The sequence below is a fragment of the Melospiza melodia genome, chromosome 23, assembly GCF_035770615.1.
Source record: "Melospiza melodia melodia isolate bMelMel2 chromosome 23, bMelMel2.pri, whole genome shotgun sequence".
Classification (NCBI taxonomy): Eukaryota; Metazoa; Chordata; class Aves; order Passeriformes; family Passerellidae; genus Melospiza; species Melospiza melodia.
The window spans coordinates 11,898,374-11,913,617 of NC_086216.1; the positions used below are offsets into that span (position 1 = coordinate 11,898,374).

Consider the following 15,244-nt stretch of genomic DNA (forward strand, 5'->3'; position numbering starts at 1 on the left):
ATTTCTGCCCGTGGTACCCTGGCCAGGCCTGTGACACCCCCCCCCCATCTTTGCCTGTGGGACCCCAATTCTCCATGTGGCACCTCAGCTGGCACCCCAAATGCGCCCGTGACACCCCAAATGTGCTTGTGGCACCCCAGCTGTGCCCAGGGCACCCCAGATGTGCCCCTGACATCCCAAACGTGGCTGTCACACCCCAGATGTTCCTGTGACACCCCAGATGTGGCTGTCACACCCCAGATATGTCCCTGGCACCCCAGCTGTGCCAATGCCACCCCAGATGTGGCTGTCACACCCCAGATGTGGCCGTCACACCCCAGATATGTCCCTGGCACCCCAGCTGTGCCAATGCCAACCCAGATGTGGCTGTCACACCCCAGAGGTTCCTGTGACACCCCAGCTGTGCCAATGCCAACCCAGATGTAGCTGTCACACCCCAGATATGGCTGTCACACCCCAGCCGTGCCCATCACACCCCAGCTGTGCCCGTGCCACCCCAGCTGTGCCCATCACGCCCCAGCTGTGCCCGTGCCACCCCAGCTGTGCCCGTGCCACCCTCCCCCGCCGCAGGAAGCCCGCCCGGGGGTGTCCCCCATTCCCACGGCCCTTCCCGTCCCCCGCCCTCCCGGAAATCCTTCCCGAGCCGTCACCGGGGCCCCCCCGGGCCCCCCCGGTTTCCTGCTTCCCGCCGGGCCGGCCCGAACAATCCCCGCCGCATCCTGCCCGCCCCGGGCTGGTACCATCCAGGGCACCCCGGGGGCACCGGGCAGGACGTGGGGGGTGGGCAGTGCCCGGTCTGGCTCCCCCCTCCCCATTTCCTCGCTGTCCCCAGGGCGTGGGGTGCCCCGGCCTCGTGACGGCGCGCTCAATGCCGCCTTGTGCCCACGCCGCCCGCGTGACGCCGCCGGCGCCGCTGCCCCGTGGCACTGACGGGGCCCCGTGTCCCCCCGCAGGGACCCCGCGGTGTCCCCAGCGCCGCCCCGGGGCCATGGCCGCTGTCACCGTGCTGCTGCTCCTTGTCATCGCCGCCGCCGGCGCCGCCGGCACGCCGGGCGCGTCGTGGAGCGCTGTGCCCAGGAGGACGGTGCCCTACGAGGGTGAGTGCCAGGGCATCGGGGACAGGGTGTGGGGTGTCGTCACCACCCCGGGTGGCTTTTGTCCCGTCCCTTCCCACACAGTGTCGGTGGGTGTCCCCAAAACTGGGATGCGGGGGACACGCAGGGATGTGCCAGATGTGCCATCCCCAGTCCCGTGCCAGCACGTGGGGGCCCCTGCCCCGTGCTGTGTCCCTTGTCCCCATCCCTGTGCTGTGCCTCCTGTCCCATCCCTGTCCCCATCCCTCTGCCAGGTCCTTTGTCCTGTCCCTCCTCCATGTCCCCCGCGTCCACGCCCTGCCACCATCCTGTCCCATCCGTCCCATCCGTCTGCGTGTCCCTTGTCCCATCCCTCTGCCATTTCCTGTCCCCACGCCCTGCCATCATCCTGTCCTGTCCCTCGGCCATGTCCCCTGTCGTGTCCCTCTGCCATGTCCAGTGCCCTGCCGGCACCCCGAGGTTCTGTCCTTGTCCCGTGCCAGCAGCCTCTGTCCCTGCCCTGTGCTGTCACCCTGTGTCCCCGTGCTGTGCCAGCTCCAGTGGCCCTGTCCCCGTGCCATGCCCTGTGTCCCCATGCTGTGCCACATTCCCCTGTCCCCATGTGGTGGCAGTGCCCCCTGTCCCGTGCCACTGTCCCCGTGCCCTCTGCTATGCCACTGTCCCTGTGCCTGAGACTTCAGTCCCTTCACTGTGTCACTGTCCCTATGCTGTCTTCAGGCCATGTCCCTTGTCCCTACACCTGGAGCTGTCCCTGTGCAGTGTCCCTTGTCCCCATCCCTTTATTGTGCCACTGTCCCTGTGCAGTGTCCCTTGTCCCCACTCCTTCGCTGTGTCCCTGTGCTGTGTCCCTTGTCCCCACGCCTTCGCTGTGTCCCTGTCCCTTGTCCCCATGGCCAGGCCCCCACCCTCAGCCGTGCCACCGCCCCCGTGCCGTGCCAGCCCCGTGTCCCTGTCCCCGCCCGGGGCCCTGGCGCTGTCCCCTCAATGGTTCCTTTCTGCAGAGCCCGGGGGGCGCGGGGGGGGTCCCTGCAAAGGCCACTGTGTTTGGTGACAAAGGGACCTTTGTGTGCCACGGGGCCGGGGGTGGCCGGCGGGGGCGGGAGTGCCCTCGGGGGTCCCTGCCCTGCGTCCCCTTGTCCCCAGAGAGCTGCGAGGGGGGGGGGGGTCCCAGCTTGGTGTCCCCACAGAGCTGCAGGGGAGGGTCCCCAAGTTCCCACAGAGGTACAGGGGGGGCCCAGCCCGGTGTCCCCACCCTCTGCAATGTCCCATCTCGCTGTCCCTGTCCCCACAGAGCTGCAGGGGGGATCTGACAGAGTTTGGGGGTGCTGTGGGGTCCCAGCCCGGTGTCCCCACACTCTGCAATGTCCCGTCTCGCTGTCCCTGTCCCCATAGACCTGCAGGGGGGTCCCAGCCCGGTGTCCCCACACTCTGCAATGTCCCATCTCACTGTCCCTGTCCCCACAGAGCTGCAGGACACTGCCAAGCGTTTCTCCCAGGGCGGGGTCTCTCACTACCTGACGCTGACGCTGGACGAGGCCGAGGCGCTGCTCTACGTGGGTGCCCGCGAGGCCGTGTTCGCCCTGGCCACGGGCACCGTGGAGCTCAAGGCGGCGGTGAGGCCCCGGGGCACCCCAAACCAGGGTGGCATTCGGGGTGGGGGTGCCCTGCCGGCCCCTGACCCCTGTGCCACCCCCAGATCTCCTGGGAGGCGCCCGTGGAGAAGAAGGCGGAGTGCGTGCAGAAGGGCAAGAACAACCAGGTGGGCACGGGGGCATGGGGGGCTTTGGGGCACAGTGCCAGTGCCAGGGGCTGTGTCCTTGTGCCATGTCCTGTGTCTCTGTGCTGTGCCAGCACCAGGCGTCCTGTCCCTGTGTCCTTGTGCCATGTCCTGTGTCTCTGTGCTCTGCCAGCTCCAGAGGTCCTGTCCCTGTGTCCCCATGCCATGCCCCGTGCCACTGTGCCATGCCAGCTCCAGCATCCCTGTCCCTGTGTCTCCGTGTCATGCCCTGTGTCCCCATGCCGTGCCACATTCATTCCCCTTGTCCCCATGTGGTGGCAGTGCCCCCCGTCCTCTATCCCTGTCCCGTGCCAGTGTCCTCGTGCCACGTCCCCACTCCTTTACTGTGCCACTGTCCCTCTGCAGTGTCCCTTGTCCCCACCCCTTCACGGTGCCAGCTCCCCAGTGCCCCATCCCTTGTCCCCTGTCCCCACTGATGTCCCTGTGTCCCCTCGCAGACCGACTGCTTCAACTACGTGCGCTTCCTGCAGAGCTACAACAGCTCCCACCTGTACGCGTGTGGCACCTACGCCTTCCAGCCCAAGTGCACCTACATCGTGAGTGGCTCCCCAGATCCCTGTCCCCACCGTCCCCTGCCCTCCCCAGGGGTGGCCCTGTCACCTGGGGTGGCGTTTTGGGTGGTTGTGTGGCGGTGAGAGCAGCTTGGGGGCGTCTTTGTGCACTTGGGGTGTCCCAGATGGGTCACCTGAATCAGGGGCAGCCCTGGGTGAGGGACAGGGACAGTCCCAGATGGGTCATCTTGGAGGGCCCCTGTCCCCAAGAGGATCATCCAGGGGTGTCCCTGTCCCTCATCCAAGGGTGGCTCTGTCCCCAGGAGGGTGGCCCCAGGCTGTCCCCGTCCCCAAGAGGGTCACCTGGAGGGTGTCCATGTCCCTGGGCCTGTGTGGGTGGCACAGAAATGACCCAGTGCCCCCCACCCCACCCTGTGCCCCGCAGGAGCTCTCCGGCTTCACCCTGGACCCGGTGGCATTCGAGGACGGCAAAGGCAAATGTCCCTACGACCCCACCAAGGGCCACACCGGCCTCATTGTGGGTAGGTGACACCTCTGGGGACACGGGGGGGTGCCACCCGTGCCCGCCACCCCCCCTTAAACACCTCCCTCACAGACGGGGAGCTCTACTCTGCCACCTTCAACAACTTCCTGGGCACGGAGCCCGTCATCCTGCGCAACCTGGGCCCGCACTACTCCATGAAGACGGAGTACCTGACCTCGTGGCTCAACGGTGGGGACACCAGGGGACAGGGGACACGGGAGGGCACGGGGGGCAGGGCACGGGTGTGACAGGGAGCTTTTGCAGAGCCTCACTTCGTGGCGTCGGCCTTCGTGCCCGAGAGCGCGGGCAGCGGCGACGACGACAAGGTTTACTTCTTCTTCAGCGAGCGCGCCGTGGAGTACGACTGCTACGCCGAGCAGGTGGTGGCACGGGTGGCACGGGTCTGCAAGGTACGCCTGGGCACACCTGGGCACACCTGGGGACACGCCCTGAGCTGTCTGAGGGTTGGGAAGTCGGCATGAGGTTTGGCAGTTGGGTATGATTGCTACACTGAGCAGGTGGTGGCACGGGTGGCACGGGTCTGCAAGGTACCTTGTCCTGGTGCCCATGGTCACAATGGTGGCCCTGTCCTGTTGCCCATGGTGGCCTTGTCCCAGTGCCAGTGGTCAGCGTGGTGGTCTTGTCCTGGATGCCCATGGTGGCCTTGCTCATGGTCACCATGGTGGCCTTGTCCTGGATGCCCATGGTGGCCTTGTCCCAGTGCCACTGGTCAGCATGGTGGCCTTGTCATGGATACCCATGGTGGCCTTTTCCTGGTGCCCATGGTCACCATGGTGGTCTTGTCCTGGTGGCCTTATCCTGGTGCCTATGGTGGCCTTGTCCTGGACGGCCATGGTGGCCTTGTCCTGCTGCCCATGGTGGCCTTGTCCTAGTGCCCATGGTGGCCTTTTCCTGGTGCCCGTGGTGGCCTTGTCCTGGTGCCTGTGGTGTTCATGGTGGCCGTGTCTATGGTGGCCCCTGGTGGCTGTGTCCTGGTGCCCGCGGTGCCCACAGTGGCCGTGTCCCAGTGCCCGCGGTGCCCCCAGTGGCCGTGTCCCGGTGCCCGCGGTGCCCCCAGTGGCCGTGTCCCAGTGCCCACAGTGCCCGCGGTGCCCACAGTGGCCGTGTCCCGGTGCCCGCGGTGCCCACAGTGCCCGTGTCCCCGCAGGGTGACGTGGGCGGCGCGCGCACGCTGCAGAAGAAGTGGACGTCGTTCCTGAAGGCGCGCCTGGTGTGCTCGGCCCCCGAGCAGCAGCTGCACTTCAACCGCCTGCAGGCCGTGTTCACCCTGCCCGGCGCCCGCTGGCAGGACACCGCCTTCTTCGGCGTCTTCCAGGCCCGCTGGTGAGTGCCAGTGACCATGGTGGCCTTGTCCTGGTGACCGTGGTGGCCTTGTCCTGGTGGCCATGGTGGTCTTGTCCCGGTGACCATGGTGGTCTTGTCCCTGTACACGTGGTGGTCTTGCCTTGGTCCCCATGGTCACTATGGTGGCCTCGTCTTGGTGCCCATGGTGCTCCTGTCCTGGTGACCATGGTGGCCTAGTCTCAGTGCCCATGGTCACCATGTTGGCCTTGTCCCGGTGATCATGGTGGCCTTGTCCTGATGACCATGATGGTCTTGTCCTTCTGCATGTGGTGGCCTTGTCCCAGTGACCATGGTGCTCTTGTCCCAGTGACCATGGTGGTCTTGTCCTTCTGCCCATGGTCACTATGGTGGCCTTGTCCCAGTGACCATGGTGGTCTTGTCCTGGTGCCCATGGTGGCCTTGTCCCAGTTCCCATGTTGGTCCTGTCCTGGTGCCCATGGTGGCCCTGTCCCAGTTCCCATGTTGGTCCTGTCCTGGTGCCCATGGTGGCTCTGTCCCAGTTCCCATGTTGGTCCTGTCCTGGTGCCCATGATGGCCCTGTCCCAGTTCCCGTGGTGCCCACGGTGCCCCTGTCCCTTTGCCCACTCCCGGTGTGCCCGCAGGGGTGACGTGGACGTCTCTGCCATCTGCCGCTACCCCATCCTGGAGGTGAAGAAGGCCTTCGAGGGGCCCTACAAGGAGTACCGGGAGCAGGCGCAGAAATGGGGGCGCTACTCGGGCGAGGTGCCCACGCCCCGGCCTGGCGCGGTGAGAGCGGGCACGGCAACAGGCTGGGGGGGGCTGGGGCCAGCTGGGGGCCTGGGGGTGCCCTCTGAGGGGTTGGCATCCATTGGTGCCCCCTGAAGGGTTGGGATCCGTCCCAGGGGCTGGGGGTGCCCTCTGAAGGGTTGGGATCCATCTGTGCCCCCTCAGATGAATTGGGATCCATCTGTGGCGTCCTGAGAGGGATTGGGACCCACCCCAGTGCCCCCGTGCCCTCATGTGCCCTGATGTTCCCCTGTGCCCTCCCCCATGCCCAGACAATCCCCCCGTGTCCTCCCCCATGCCCTGACGGTGCCCCCTGTGCCCCTGGCAGTGCATCACGGACTGGCACCGCAGAACGGCTTTGCCAGCTCCCTGGAGCTGCCCGACAACACGCTCAACTTCGCCAAGAAGCACCCGCTGATGGACGAGCCGGTGCCACCCCAGCGCGGGCGCCCGCTGCTGCTCAAGAGGGATGCCAACTTCACCCAGCTCGTGGTGGATCGCGTGGCAGGGCTGGACGGGGCCACCTACGAGGTGCTCTTCATTGGCACAGGTAATGCCAGGGGACAGGGAATGCCAGGGACAGGGAACGCCAGGGGACAGGGAGCACCTATGAGGTGCTCTTCATTGGCACAGGTGATGCCAGGGGACAGGGAATGCCAGGGGACAGAGACAGCAGGACAGGGGGCACAGAGGGGACAGAGCATTAAGGAGGCGTGGCACCGAGGGACAGGGCACAGCAGGGACATGGCACAGCAGGGACAGGGCACCATGGGGACAGGGCACCACGTGTCCAGCCCCGGGGTGCCCCGTGGCTGATGCCCGCCGTGCCAACCCGCAGCTGACGGCTGGGTGCACAAGGCGCTGGATCTGGGCACCCGCATCCACCTGGTGGAGGAGCTGCAGGTGTTCGAGCCCGCCCAGCCCGTGGAGAGCCTGGTCCTGGCGGGCACCAAGGTGAGCGTGCCAGGGGTGGGGGTGGCAGCGTCACCGCGGTGCCACCCGGCAGCGCCACCTCACCGCTGTGCCCTCCCCGCCCTGGCAGAAGCTGCTGTTCGCCGGGTCCCGCCTGCAGGTGGCACAGCTGCCCCTGGCAGAGTGCGGGCGCTACCAGTCCTGCACCGACTGCGTGCTGGCACGGGACCCCTACTGCGCCTGGAGCCGCAACGGCAGCGCCTGCGTCCGCACCGACGGGCACAACGGGTACCAGGGCACCGGGGCCATGGGGATGGCACTGAGGGCACGGGGATGCCACCCAGGGCATGGAGGTGGCACCCAGGGCATGGTCAGGGTGGAGCTGGGGAAGGGTTCTGTCCCCAGAAGGGGCTGGCACTGCCCAGGGAATGGGCACAGCCCCAAGGAGCTCCAGGAGCCTTTGGATTTTGGGGTGTCTGTGCAGGGGTGCCAGGAGGGGATCAGTGATCCCTGGGGAGGTGGCACCATGGGTACCCTCCTCATGGTGCCATCCTCCCGCAGCTCCCACCTGGTACAGGACGTGCTGAGCTCCGACACCGGCGCCTGCTCCGTGCCACAGGTGGCCAAGCAAGGTGAGACCCTACTGGTGCCACACGGGTGTGCCCATGCCATCCCATGCCAACCCATGGATCCCATCCCACCCCATGGATCCCATCTCATGCCATGGATCCCATCCCATCCCATCTCATCCCATTCCATGGATCCCACCCCATGGATCCCATCCCATTCCATGGATCCCATCCCATCCCACCCCATGGATCCCATCCCATCCCATGGATCCCATCCCACCCCAAGGATCCCATCCCACCCCCCTCCATGGCCCCCACCCCATGACGCCCCTGTCCCGCCGTGTCCCCGCAGGCTCCCTGACGCCCAAGAACGTGACGGTGGTGGCGGGCACCGACCTGGTGCTCACGTGCCGCCTGGCCTCCAACCTGGCGCGCGCCCTCTGGACCTTCGAGGGCCGGGCGCTGGCGGCGCAGCAGGTGCTGGTGCTGGGCGAGGCGCGGCTGCGGGCGCTGGTGGTGCCCGGCGCGGGCGCCCAGCACAGCGGCACCTACCGCTGCCTGGCCGAGGAGCAGGGCGCCCGCCTGCCCGCCCAGGAGTACCGCGTGGCCGTGCTGGCGGGCCCGGGGGCGCCGCTGGAGACGCGGGCGCCGCTGGAGAGCCTGGGCGTGGTGTGGGTGCTGGCCGTGTGCCTGGGCGCCCTGTGCCTGCTGCTGCTGCTGGCCGTGCTGTCGCTGTGGCGCCGCCTGCGCCACGAGCTGGGCAAGGGCGCCAAGGCCATCGAGAGCACGCTGGTGTACCCCATCGAGCTGCCCAAGGAGATGCCCAGCCCGCGCTTCGTGCCCAGCGCCGCCTCCGACTCGGACGAGAAGCTCTGGGACCCGTCCAGTTATTACTACTCGGACGGCTCGCTGAAAATCGTGCCCGGGCACGCCAGCACGGCGGGCACGGCCTGCTGCCGCAACGGCGGCCCCGGCGCGGCCTCGCCGCCCGCCGCCATCCCCGGGCAGCCGCTGCACTCGCCCACCCGCATCCACCTGGGCCCCCTGCGCGGCTCGGCCTCCAACGGGTACATCCGCCTGGCGCTGGGCACCGAGGAGCGCCCGGCCTGCGCCGACCTGGCCGAGGAGCTGCGGCGCAAGCTGCAGCAGCGCCAGCCCCTGCCCGACTCCAACCCCGAGGAGTCGTCGGTGTGAGCCGCGCCCGCCTCCGCTCCGGGGGCTGCTGCGGGCACCGCGGAGCGGGCACGGCGGAGCTGATCCGGCTGGGGATGGGTGCCTGGCATCGGAACCCGGCTGGGGATGAGTGCCTGGCATCGGAACCTGGCTGGGGACGGGCACCTGGCATCAGAACCTGGCTGGGGATGAGTGCCTGGCATCGGAACCTGGCTGGGGACAAGCACCTGGCATCGGAACCCGGCTGGGGCTGAGCGTCTGGCATCAGAACCTGGCTGGGCATAGGTGCCTGGCATCAGGATCCAGCTGGGGATGAGCGTCTGGCATCAGAACCCGGCTGGGCATAGGTGCCTGGCATCAGGATCCAGCTGGGGATGAGCATCTGGCATCAGAACCCGGCTGGGGACGGGCACCTGGCATCAGGATCCAGCTGGGGATGAGCATCTGGCATCAGAACCAGGCTGGGCATAGGTGCCTGGCATCAAGACCTAGCTTGGGATGGGTGCCTGGCACCAGGATCCAGCTGGAGATGGGCACCTGGCACCAGGATCCAGCTGAGGACAAGCATCTGGCATCAAGACCCAGCTGGGTACAAGCGTCTGGCACTGGCACCCAGCTTGGGACGGGCGCCTGGCACCAGGATTCAGCTGGCAACGCACACTTGGCACTGGCACCCACCTTGGGGACAGGATTGCCACACCGATACCCGCCCTGGGGACAGCAGGGTGACCCCAGTGCCCACCTTGGGGACAGCAGTGTCACCGCAGGATCCACCCTGTGCCACCCCAGTGCCAGTGCCCACCTTGGGGACTGACGTGTTGGCATTGGTGCCCACCTTGGGGACAGGATGGTCACCCCAGCACCCACCTTGGTGACAGCAGTGTCGCCCAGTGCCCACCTGGAAACGGGAGTGTCACCTCAGTGCCACTGACGCGCTGGCATTGGTGCCCACCTTGGGGACAGGATTGGCACCCTGGCACCCAGCATTGTCACTTGGGCATCTCCCTTGGGGACAGGGCTGCCACCCTGGGCTCCCGGTGCCACCCCCTTCGGTACGGTGTCCCCATGGAGGGACAGACGTGGGGACACCCCTTGTGCCCACCTTGTGCCCGCTGCCCTCGGGACGATTTTTTTGGGCCGATTTCGGGTTTTTCTCCCTGACATTTTTCTATCTCCACCCCCTCCCTCCGTGCCCCCCTTGCCAGGGCTCTGTGCCCACCCTGCCCTGGCCTTTGTCCCCTTTGTCCCCTCCTGTCCCCAACCCCTGCACGCCCCCCTCCCCTTTTGTATAACCCCCCCCAGTGTAATTTATTTGTTACCGAAATTATATTTATTTGCTGTAAATACCTGAGTATTTTTATATTCATAATAAAAGGACTTCCAAAAAAAGCCAAAAACAAACCCTGGATTTTTTTTTTTCTATTTCTCTTTTTTCTTGAGGAGTTTTGGGGGAATTTTTTGGGAGGTTTTGGGGGAGATTTTGGGGAGATTTTAGAGGAGATTTTGGGGGAATTTTGGGGAGGCTTGGGGGGAGTTTGGGGAGGTTTTTGGGGGAGATTTTTTGGAGATTTTGAGGGAGATTTGGGGAAGTTTTTGGGGATTTTTTTGGGAGGTTTTGGGGGAATATTGGGGAGGTTTTAGGGGAGATTTTGGGGAGGTTTATTTGAGATTTTGGCTGAGGTTTTGGGGGAGGTTTGGGGAAGTTTTTGGGGATTTTTTGGGAGGTTTTGGGGGAGTTTTTGGGGAATTTTGGGGAAGTTTTTGTTGAAGTTTTGGCGAGTTTTTGGGGGAGGTTTGGGGAGGATTTGTGGAAGGTTTTGGGGGAGTTTTTGGGGAATTTTCGCGAGGTTTTGGGAAAGTTTTGGTGGAGGTTTTGGGGAGGATTTGGGGAAGATTTTGGGGGATATTTTGGAGAGGTTTCTTGCAGATTTTGGCTGAGATTTTGGGGGAGATTTGGGGAAGATTTTAGGGATTTTTGGGGAGCTTTTGGGGGAATTTTGGGGAGGTTTTGGTAAAGTTTTCGTTGAGGTTTTGGCGAGTTTTTAGGGGAGATTTGGGGGAGGATTTGGGGAATATTTTGGGGTAGATTTTGGGGAGGTTTCTTGGAGATTTTGGCTGAGATTTTGGGGGAGGTTTGGGGAAGTTTTTAGCGATTTTTTTGGGGAGGTTTTTGGGGAAGTTTTTGGGGAGGTTTTGGGCAAGTTTCGTTGAGGTTTTGGGGAGGATTTGCGGGAGGTTTCGGTTCTCTCCCCCCCCCGGTGCTGAGCTCATGGAAAAAGCTCCAGCGGGGCTAAAAAAGGACAAACCCGGAGCCGTTCCCAGGCGGGGGGGCCGGGCCGGGCTCCCCCCCCATCCCCGGGGAGGCTCCGCTGGGAACGGCGCAGGAAATGGGGGAGGGGGCTGGGAACGGGCCCGGGCCGTGGGAAATGGGGCTGGGGGCGGCATGGGAGTGCCGGGGGGGAGGGGAGCCCAGGGACACCCCAGTACAGGGGATGGGGGACCCCAAGGATAGCCCAGAATAGCGGAGGGGCCTCTGGGACACCCCAATACTGGGGAGGGGGAGCCCAAGGATACCCCAAAATAGGGGAGGGGGAACCCAGGGGCACCCCAATATAGAGGAGAGGGACCCCCATTACTGCTGTGGGATCCCAATTACTGCTGTGGGACCCCCATTACTGCTGTGGGACCCCAATTACTGCTGTGGGACCCCCATTAGTGCTGTGGGACCCCCATTTCTGCGCACAGAGGAGCTCAGGGACCCCATAAAGGTTTGGAGGGGACCCCTGGCAACCCCCAGCGGGGGAAGATGGGATCCTTGGGACCGCCCTAATGGGGAGTGGGAGCCCTGTTGATGATGGGGAGGGGACTTGGGAACCCCAAAATTTGGGGGGGGGGGGGGGACGAACCTCGGGTCCCAAAGGGGGTTTGAGCGGCTCCTGGCGCCCCCTGGCGGAGGCAGTGGCTGTGGAAAGTGCGCATGCGCCGTAACGGTTCGGAAGCGGGGTCATTCGGCTGCATTCGGCCCTTCCCGGATTCCTTCGGCATTTTCCGGCCCTTTCACGCTCTTTCGGCTTTTCCCGCCTGCACTCGGCCCCTCCCGACCTCGCTCGGCTCTTTCCGCTCTCCTCGTTCCTTTCCGCCTTCCCTCGGCTCTTTCCGTCCCCCCTCGGCCCTCTCCGCCTGCACTCGGCCCCTCCCGGTCTCGCTCGGCTCTTTCCGCCGCCCCTCGGCTCTCTCCGCCCGTCCCTCAGCGCCGCCGCTGCCATGGCCGGTGGTCGCCGCTCGCCGCCCGCTCCGTGCTGCCCGGGCCGGGCGGCGCTGCCCTCTCCGTGCTGCCAGGGCCGCGTGGCCGTGCCCAGCGTGCACCAGAGCCTGTCCGAGATGGACTTCGAGCGGGGTCCGGGGGGCTCCGGGGCCGGGAGGGCCGGGTCAGCGGTACCGGGGAAGCTCCGTGTGGGGTACCCGGTACCGGAGGGGCACGGGGGGGTCCCTGTGTGGGGTACCCGGTACCGGAGCGCCACGGGGGGCTCTGGGCAGGGGTTGGAGTAGCGGAGGGGGCACGGGAAGGGCTGGAGCAGCGGTACCGGGGCCTCTGGGTGGGGGTACTGGAGGGGCACCGGGGGGCTCTGGGCACCGGTACCGGGCCCGTGGCTGAGGCGGCCCCGCTGCCCGCAGGGATCTGGGCGGCGGCGCGGGACGGGGACGAGGCGCGGGTGCTGCAGCTGCTGGAGCGGAGAGGGGACCCCGCGGAGCCCGACCTGGCGGGGTACACGGCACTGGTACACCGGGGGCACCGGGAGGGCACGGGGGGCACCGGGGGTCCTGACCGGGTACATGGCCCTGCGACGAGGGGCACGGAGGGCACCGGGGTCTTTGGGGTCGGTCCTGCCCTGGCACCGGGGATCCCGGGGGTCTTTGGGGTCCCTGGCACCGGGGGTCCCGGGGTTCGAGCCCTGAGGCCGCCCGTGCCGTGCCCGCAGCACTATGCCAGCCGGAACGGGCACCTCGGGGTCTGCCGGCTGCTGCTGGAGCGCGGTGCCCCGTGCGATGCCCGCACGCCCGGCGGTGCCACCCCGCTGCACCGCGCCTGCTACTGCGGGCACCGCGCCGTCACCGAGCTGCTGCTGGCACACGGAGCCGACCCCGCCGCCACCGACGGCGACGGCAGAACCGGCCTGCACAAGGTGGGCACCGGGAGGGCACCGGGGGGGGGGGGGGGGCACCGGGGGGATCCCAATGCCAGGTAGGGGCACGGGAGGGCTCGGGGAGGGGGGGTCCAATGCCCAAATTAGAGGGGGCACAGGGGCATCCCCCTGCCCAAATTAAAGGGGGCACAGGGGGACCCCAATGTCCAAATTAGAGGGGGGCATAGGGGGCACCCCCTGCCCAAAGTGGGTGGGGGGCACAGGGGGACCCCAATGTGCAAATTAGAGGGGGGCATAGGGGGCACCCCCTGCCCAAACCGGGTGGGGGGCACGGGGCTCCTCCTCTGCCAGGGTGCCCGTGGGTGCCTCTCGGGTGCCCGTGGGTGACACCGGTGCCCGCCAGGCCGCCGAGCAGGGGCACCGCGAGCTCTGCGCCCTCCTCCTGCGCCAGCGCCCGGCCCTCGCCGCCCTCCGCGATGCCCGGGGCCGCAGCCCGCGGGACGGGGCGCACCCGGCCGTGTGGGACCTGCTGGACACCTGAGCGGACACAGCGGCGACAACCGGGACCGGGCACTGTCACGGGCCCGGTGCCCGTCCCGATACCGGCGCTGCCACTTCCGGGTTCCGCCAGCACGCCCCGCCCACTACTCCCATCTCAACCAATCACCTCCCGCCGTTCCCTGCAGCCCCGCCTCTCCTCCCATGTAGCCAATCAGCACCTCGGTGCAGTTAGGGGGCGGGGTTTAGCGGCGTAAACAGCCCCCGCGGGTGGGGGGGGATTTAAAGGCGCCGCGTCCTTTTTCAGCGGGACCCCCCCCCCGCGCGGCACCGAGCACAGCCAGGTACAGATATAGAATTTTTATTAACCCATCTGACAAAAAAATAACCCGAAAAAAAAAACCCTCCGTGAAATGAAAATTCCACGGTCGGTTCGACAAGCGGGGCGCGGGGGGAGGGGCAGAACCGGGAGGGGGAGGCCCGGCCCCCCCCGCCCCTCCCCCCATCCCCCCGCGGCCCGAGCTCCCCGAAAATACAAATCAAAACCTGAACAATAAATAGGAATTCCCCAGGGGGGAGGAAAAGGAGGGGTTTGCATAGAGGAAGATTTAATAAAAAAGTTTTTTTCGTTTTTTTTTTTTTTTCTTTTTTTTTTCCTGGCTTATTATTAATTATTAATTATTATTATTATTAATTAATTATTATTATTTCTAAAATCTCCCCGCAGAAGGAGCTAGGAACTGATCGTCGAGATGTGATTAACAAAAAATAATTCAACCTTCTCCCAATAACTTACAGGAGTTCACCCAGGGGGAACTTTTGTGCTTATTTTTGTGGTTTTGGGGTCAAGCTCTGACCCCAAAAAACCCCAGGGGGGTTTTGGGGGGACCCTCAGCCCCCTCCTGCCTGTACAACTTTGGTCACTAGCGCTGTGTCACCCCAAAATCCAAACTCTAAAAATCCAGACCCTGAAGTCCAAACCCCAAAAGTCCAGACCTCAAAATCCAGACCCTAAAATCCCCGGGCCAGCAGGGAAGGGGCTGGGATTGATCCAGGAGACCCCAAAAACACCGGAGAGGGGTCGGGATTCCCATCCCAGGAGATCCCAAAACGGTGGACGAGACCCCAAAGGGCTGAGGAGACCCCAAAGGTTTGGAATTCCCATCCCAGGATGGGGGAAAGACCCCAAAAGTTTGGAATTCCCATCCCAAAATGGTGAAGGAGACCCCAAATGTTTGGAATTCCCATCCCAGGATGGGAAGGAGAACCTAAAGTGATGGAAATCCCATCCCGAGGATCCCAAAGGTTTGGGGTGTCCATCCCGGGGGTCCTGGAAGGTTTGGGGTGTCCATCCTGGGGTTCCTGGCAGGGTTTGGGATGGAGCCTGGAAGGTTTTGGGGTTCCCACAAGGTTTGGGATGGACCCTGAAAGGATTGAGATGTCCACCCTGGGGTTTCTGGAAGGGTTGGGATGTCCATCCCAAGGATCCTGGAGGGGTTGGTCTGTCCATCCCAGGGTTCCTGAAAGGTTTGGATGGACCTGGAAGGGCTGGGATGTCCATGTCCATTCCAGATCTAGAAGGGTTGGGGTGTCCATCCCAGGTTTCCTGAAGGATTGGGATGTCCATCCCAGATCTCCTGGCAGGGTTGGGGTGTCCATGTCCATCCCAGATCTCCTGCAGGGGTTAGGGTGTCCATGTCCCTCCCAGATCTCCAGGAGAGTTGGCCTGTCCATCCTGGGATTCCTGAAAGATTTGGATGGATCCGGAAAGGTTGGGATGTCCATGTCCATCCCAGATCTCCTGAAGGATTGGGATGTCCACGTCCATCCCGTGTCTCCTGCAGGGTTAGGATGTCTATCCTGGGATTCCTGGCAGGATCAGGATGTCCATGTCCATCCCAGGTCTCC

At 64.9% G+C, this 15,244-nt stretch overlaps 2 protein-coding genes across 2 annotated transcripts; both read left to right on the top strand.

Annotated features, from left to right (window-relative positions):
• Positions 1–958: 958 nt before the first annotated feature.
• On the top strand, positions 959–10,094 carry SEMA4C (semaphorin 4C). Its single transcript, XM_063175246.1, is given in 15 exon segments — positions 959–1,097; positions 2,559–2,707; positions 2,791–2,853; positions 3,330–3,428; positions 3,829–3,925; positions 4,000–4,116; positions 4,192–4,337; positions 5,096–5,271; positions 5,895–6,039; positions 6,368–6,389; positions 6,392–6,589; positions 6,878–6,993; positions 7,082–7,239; positions 7,513–7,583; positions 7,873–10,094. Coding segments are annotated over 15 exon segments (2,508 nt in total). The 5' UTR covers positions 959–988; the 3' UTR covers positions 8,715–10,094.
• A 1,849-nt stretch (positions 10,095–11,943) lies between these two features.
• ANKRD39 (ankyrin repeat domain 39) lies at positions 11,944–13,793 on the top strand. Its single transcript, XM_063175113.1, has 4 exons — positions 11,944–12,090; positions 12,369–12,472; positions 12,674–12,877; positions 13,242–13,793. Exons 1-4 carry the CDS (start codon positions 11,958–11,960, stop codon positions 13,377–13,379), a joined length of 579 nt encoding a protein of 192 aa, XP_063031183.1. The 5' UTR covers positions 11,944–11,957; the 3' UTR covers positions 13,380–13,793.
• Positions 13,794–15,244: the final 1,451 nt, after the last annotated feature.

Coding starts and splice junctions, on each gene's coding strand:
- ANKRD39 (XM_063175113.1), top strand. CDS start 11,958: ATGGCCGGTGGTCGCCGCTCGCCGCCCGCTCCGTGCTGCCCGGGCCGG. Junction 12,473..12,673: donor TGGCGGGGTACACGGCACTG/GTACACCGGGGG, acceptor CCGTGCCCGCAG/CACTATGCCAGCCGGAACGG. Junction 12,878..13,241: donor GCAGAACCGGCCTGCACAAG/GTGGGCACCGGG, acceptor GGTGCCCGCCAG/GCCGCCGAGCAGGGGCACCG.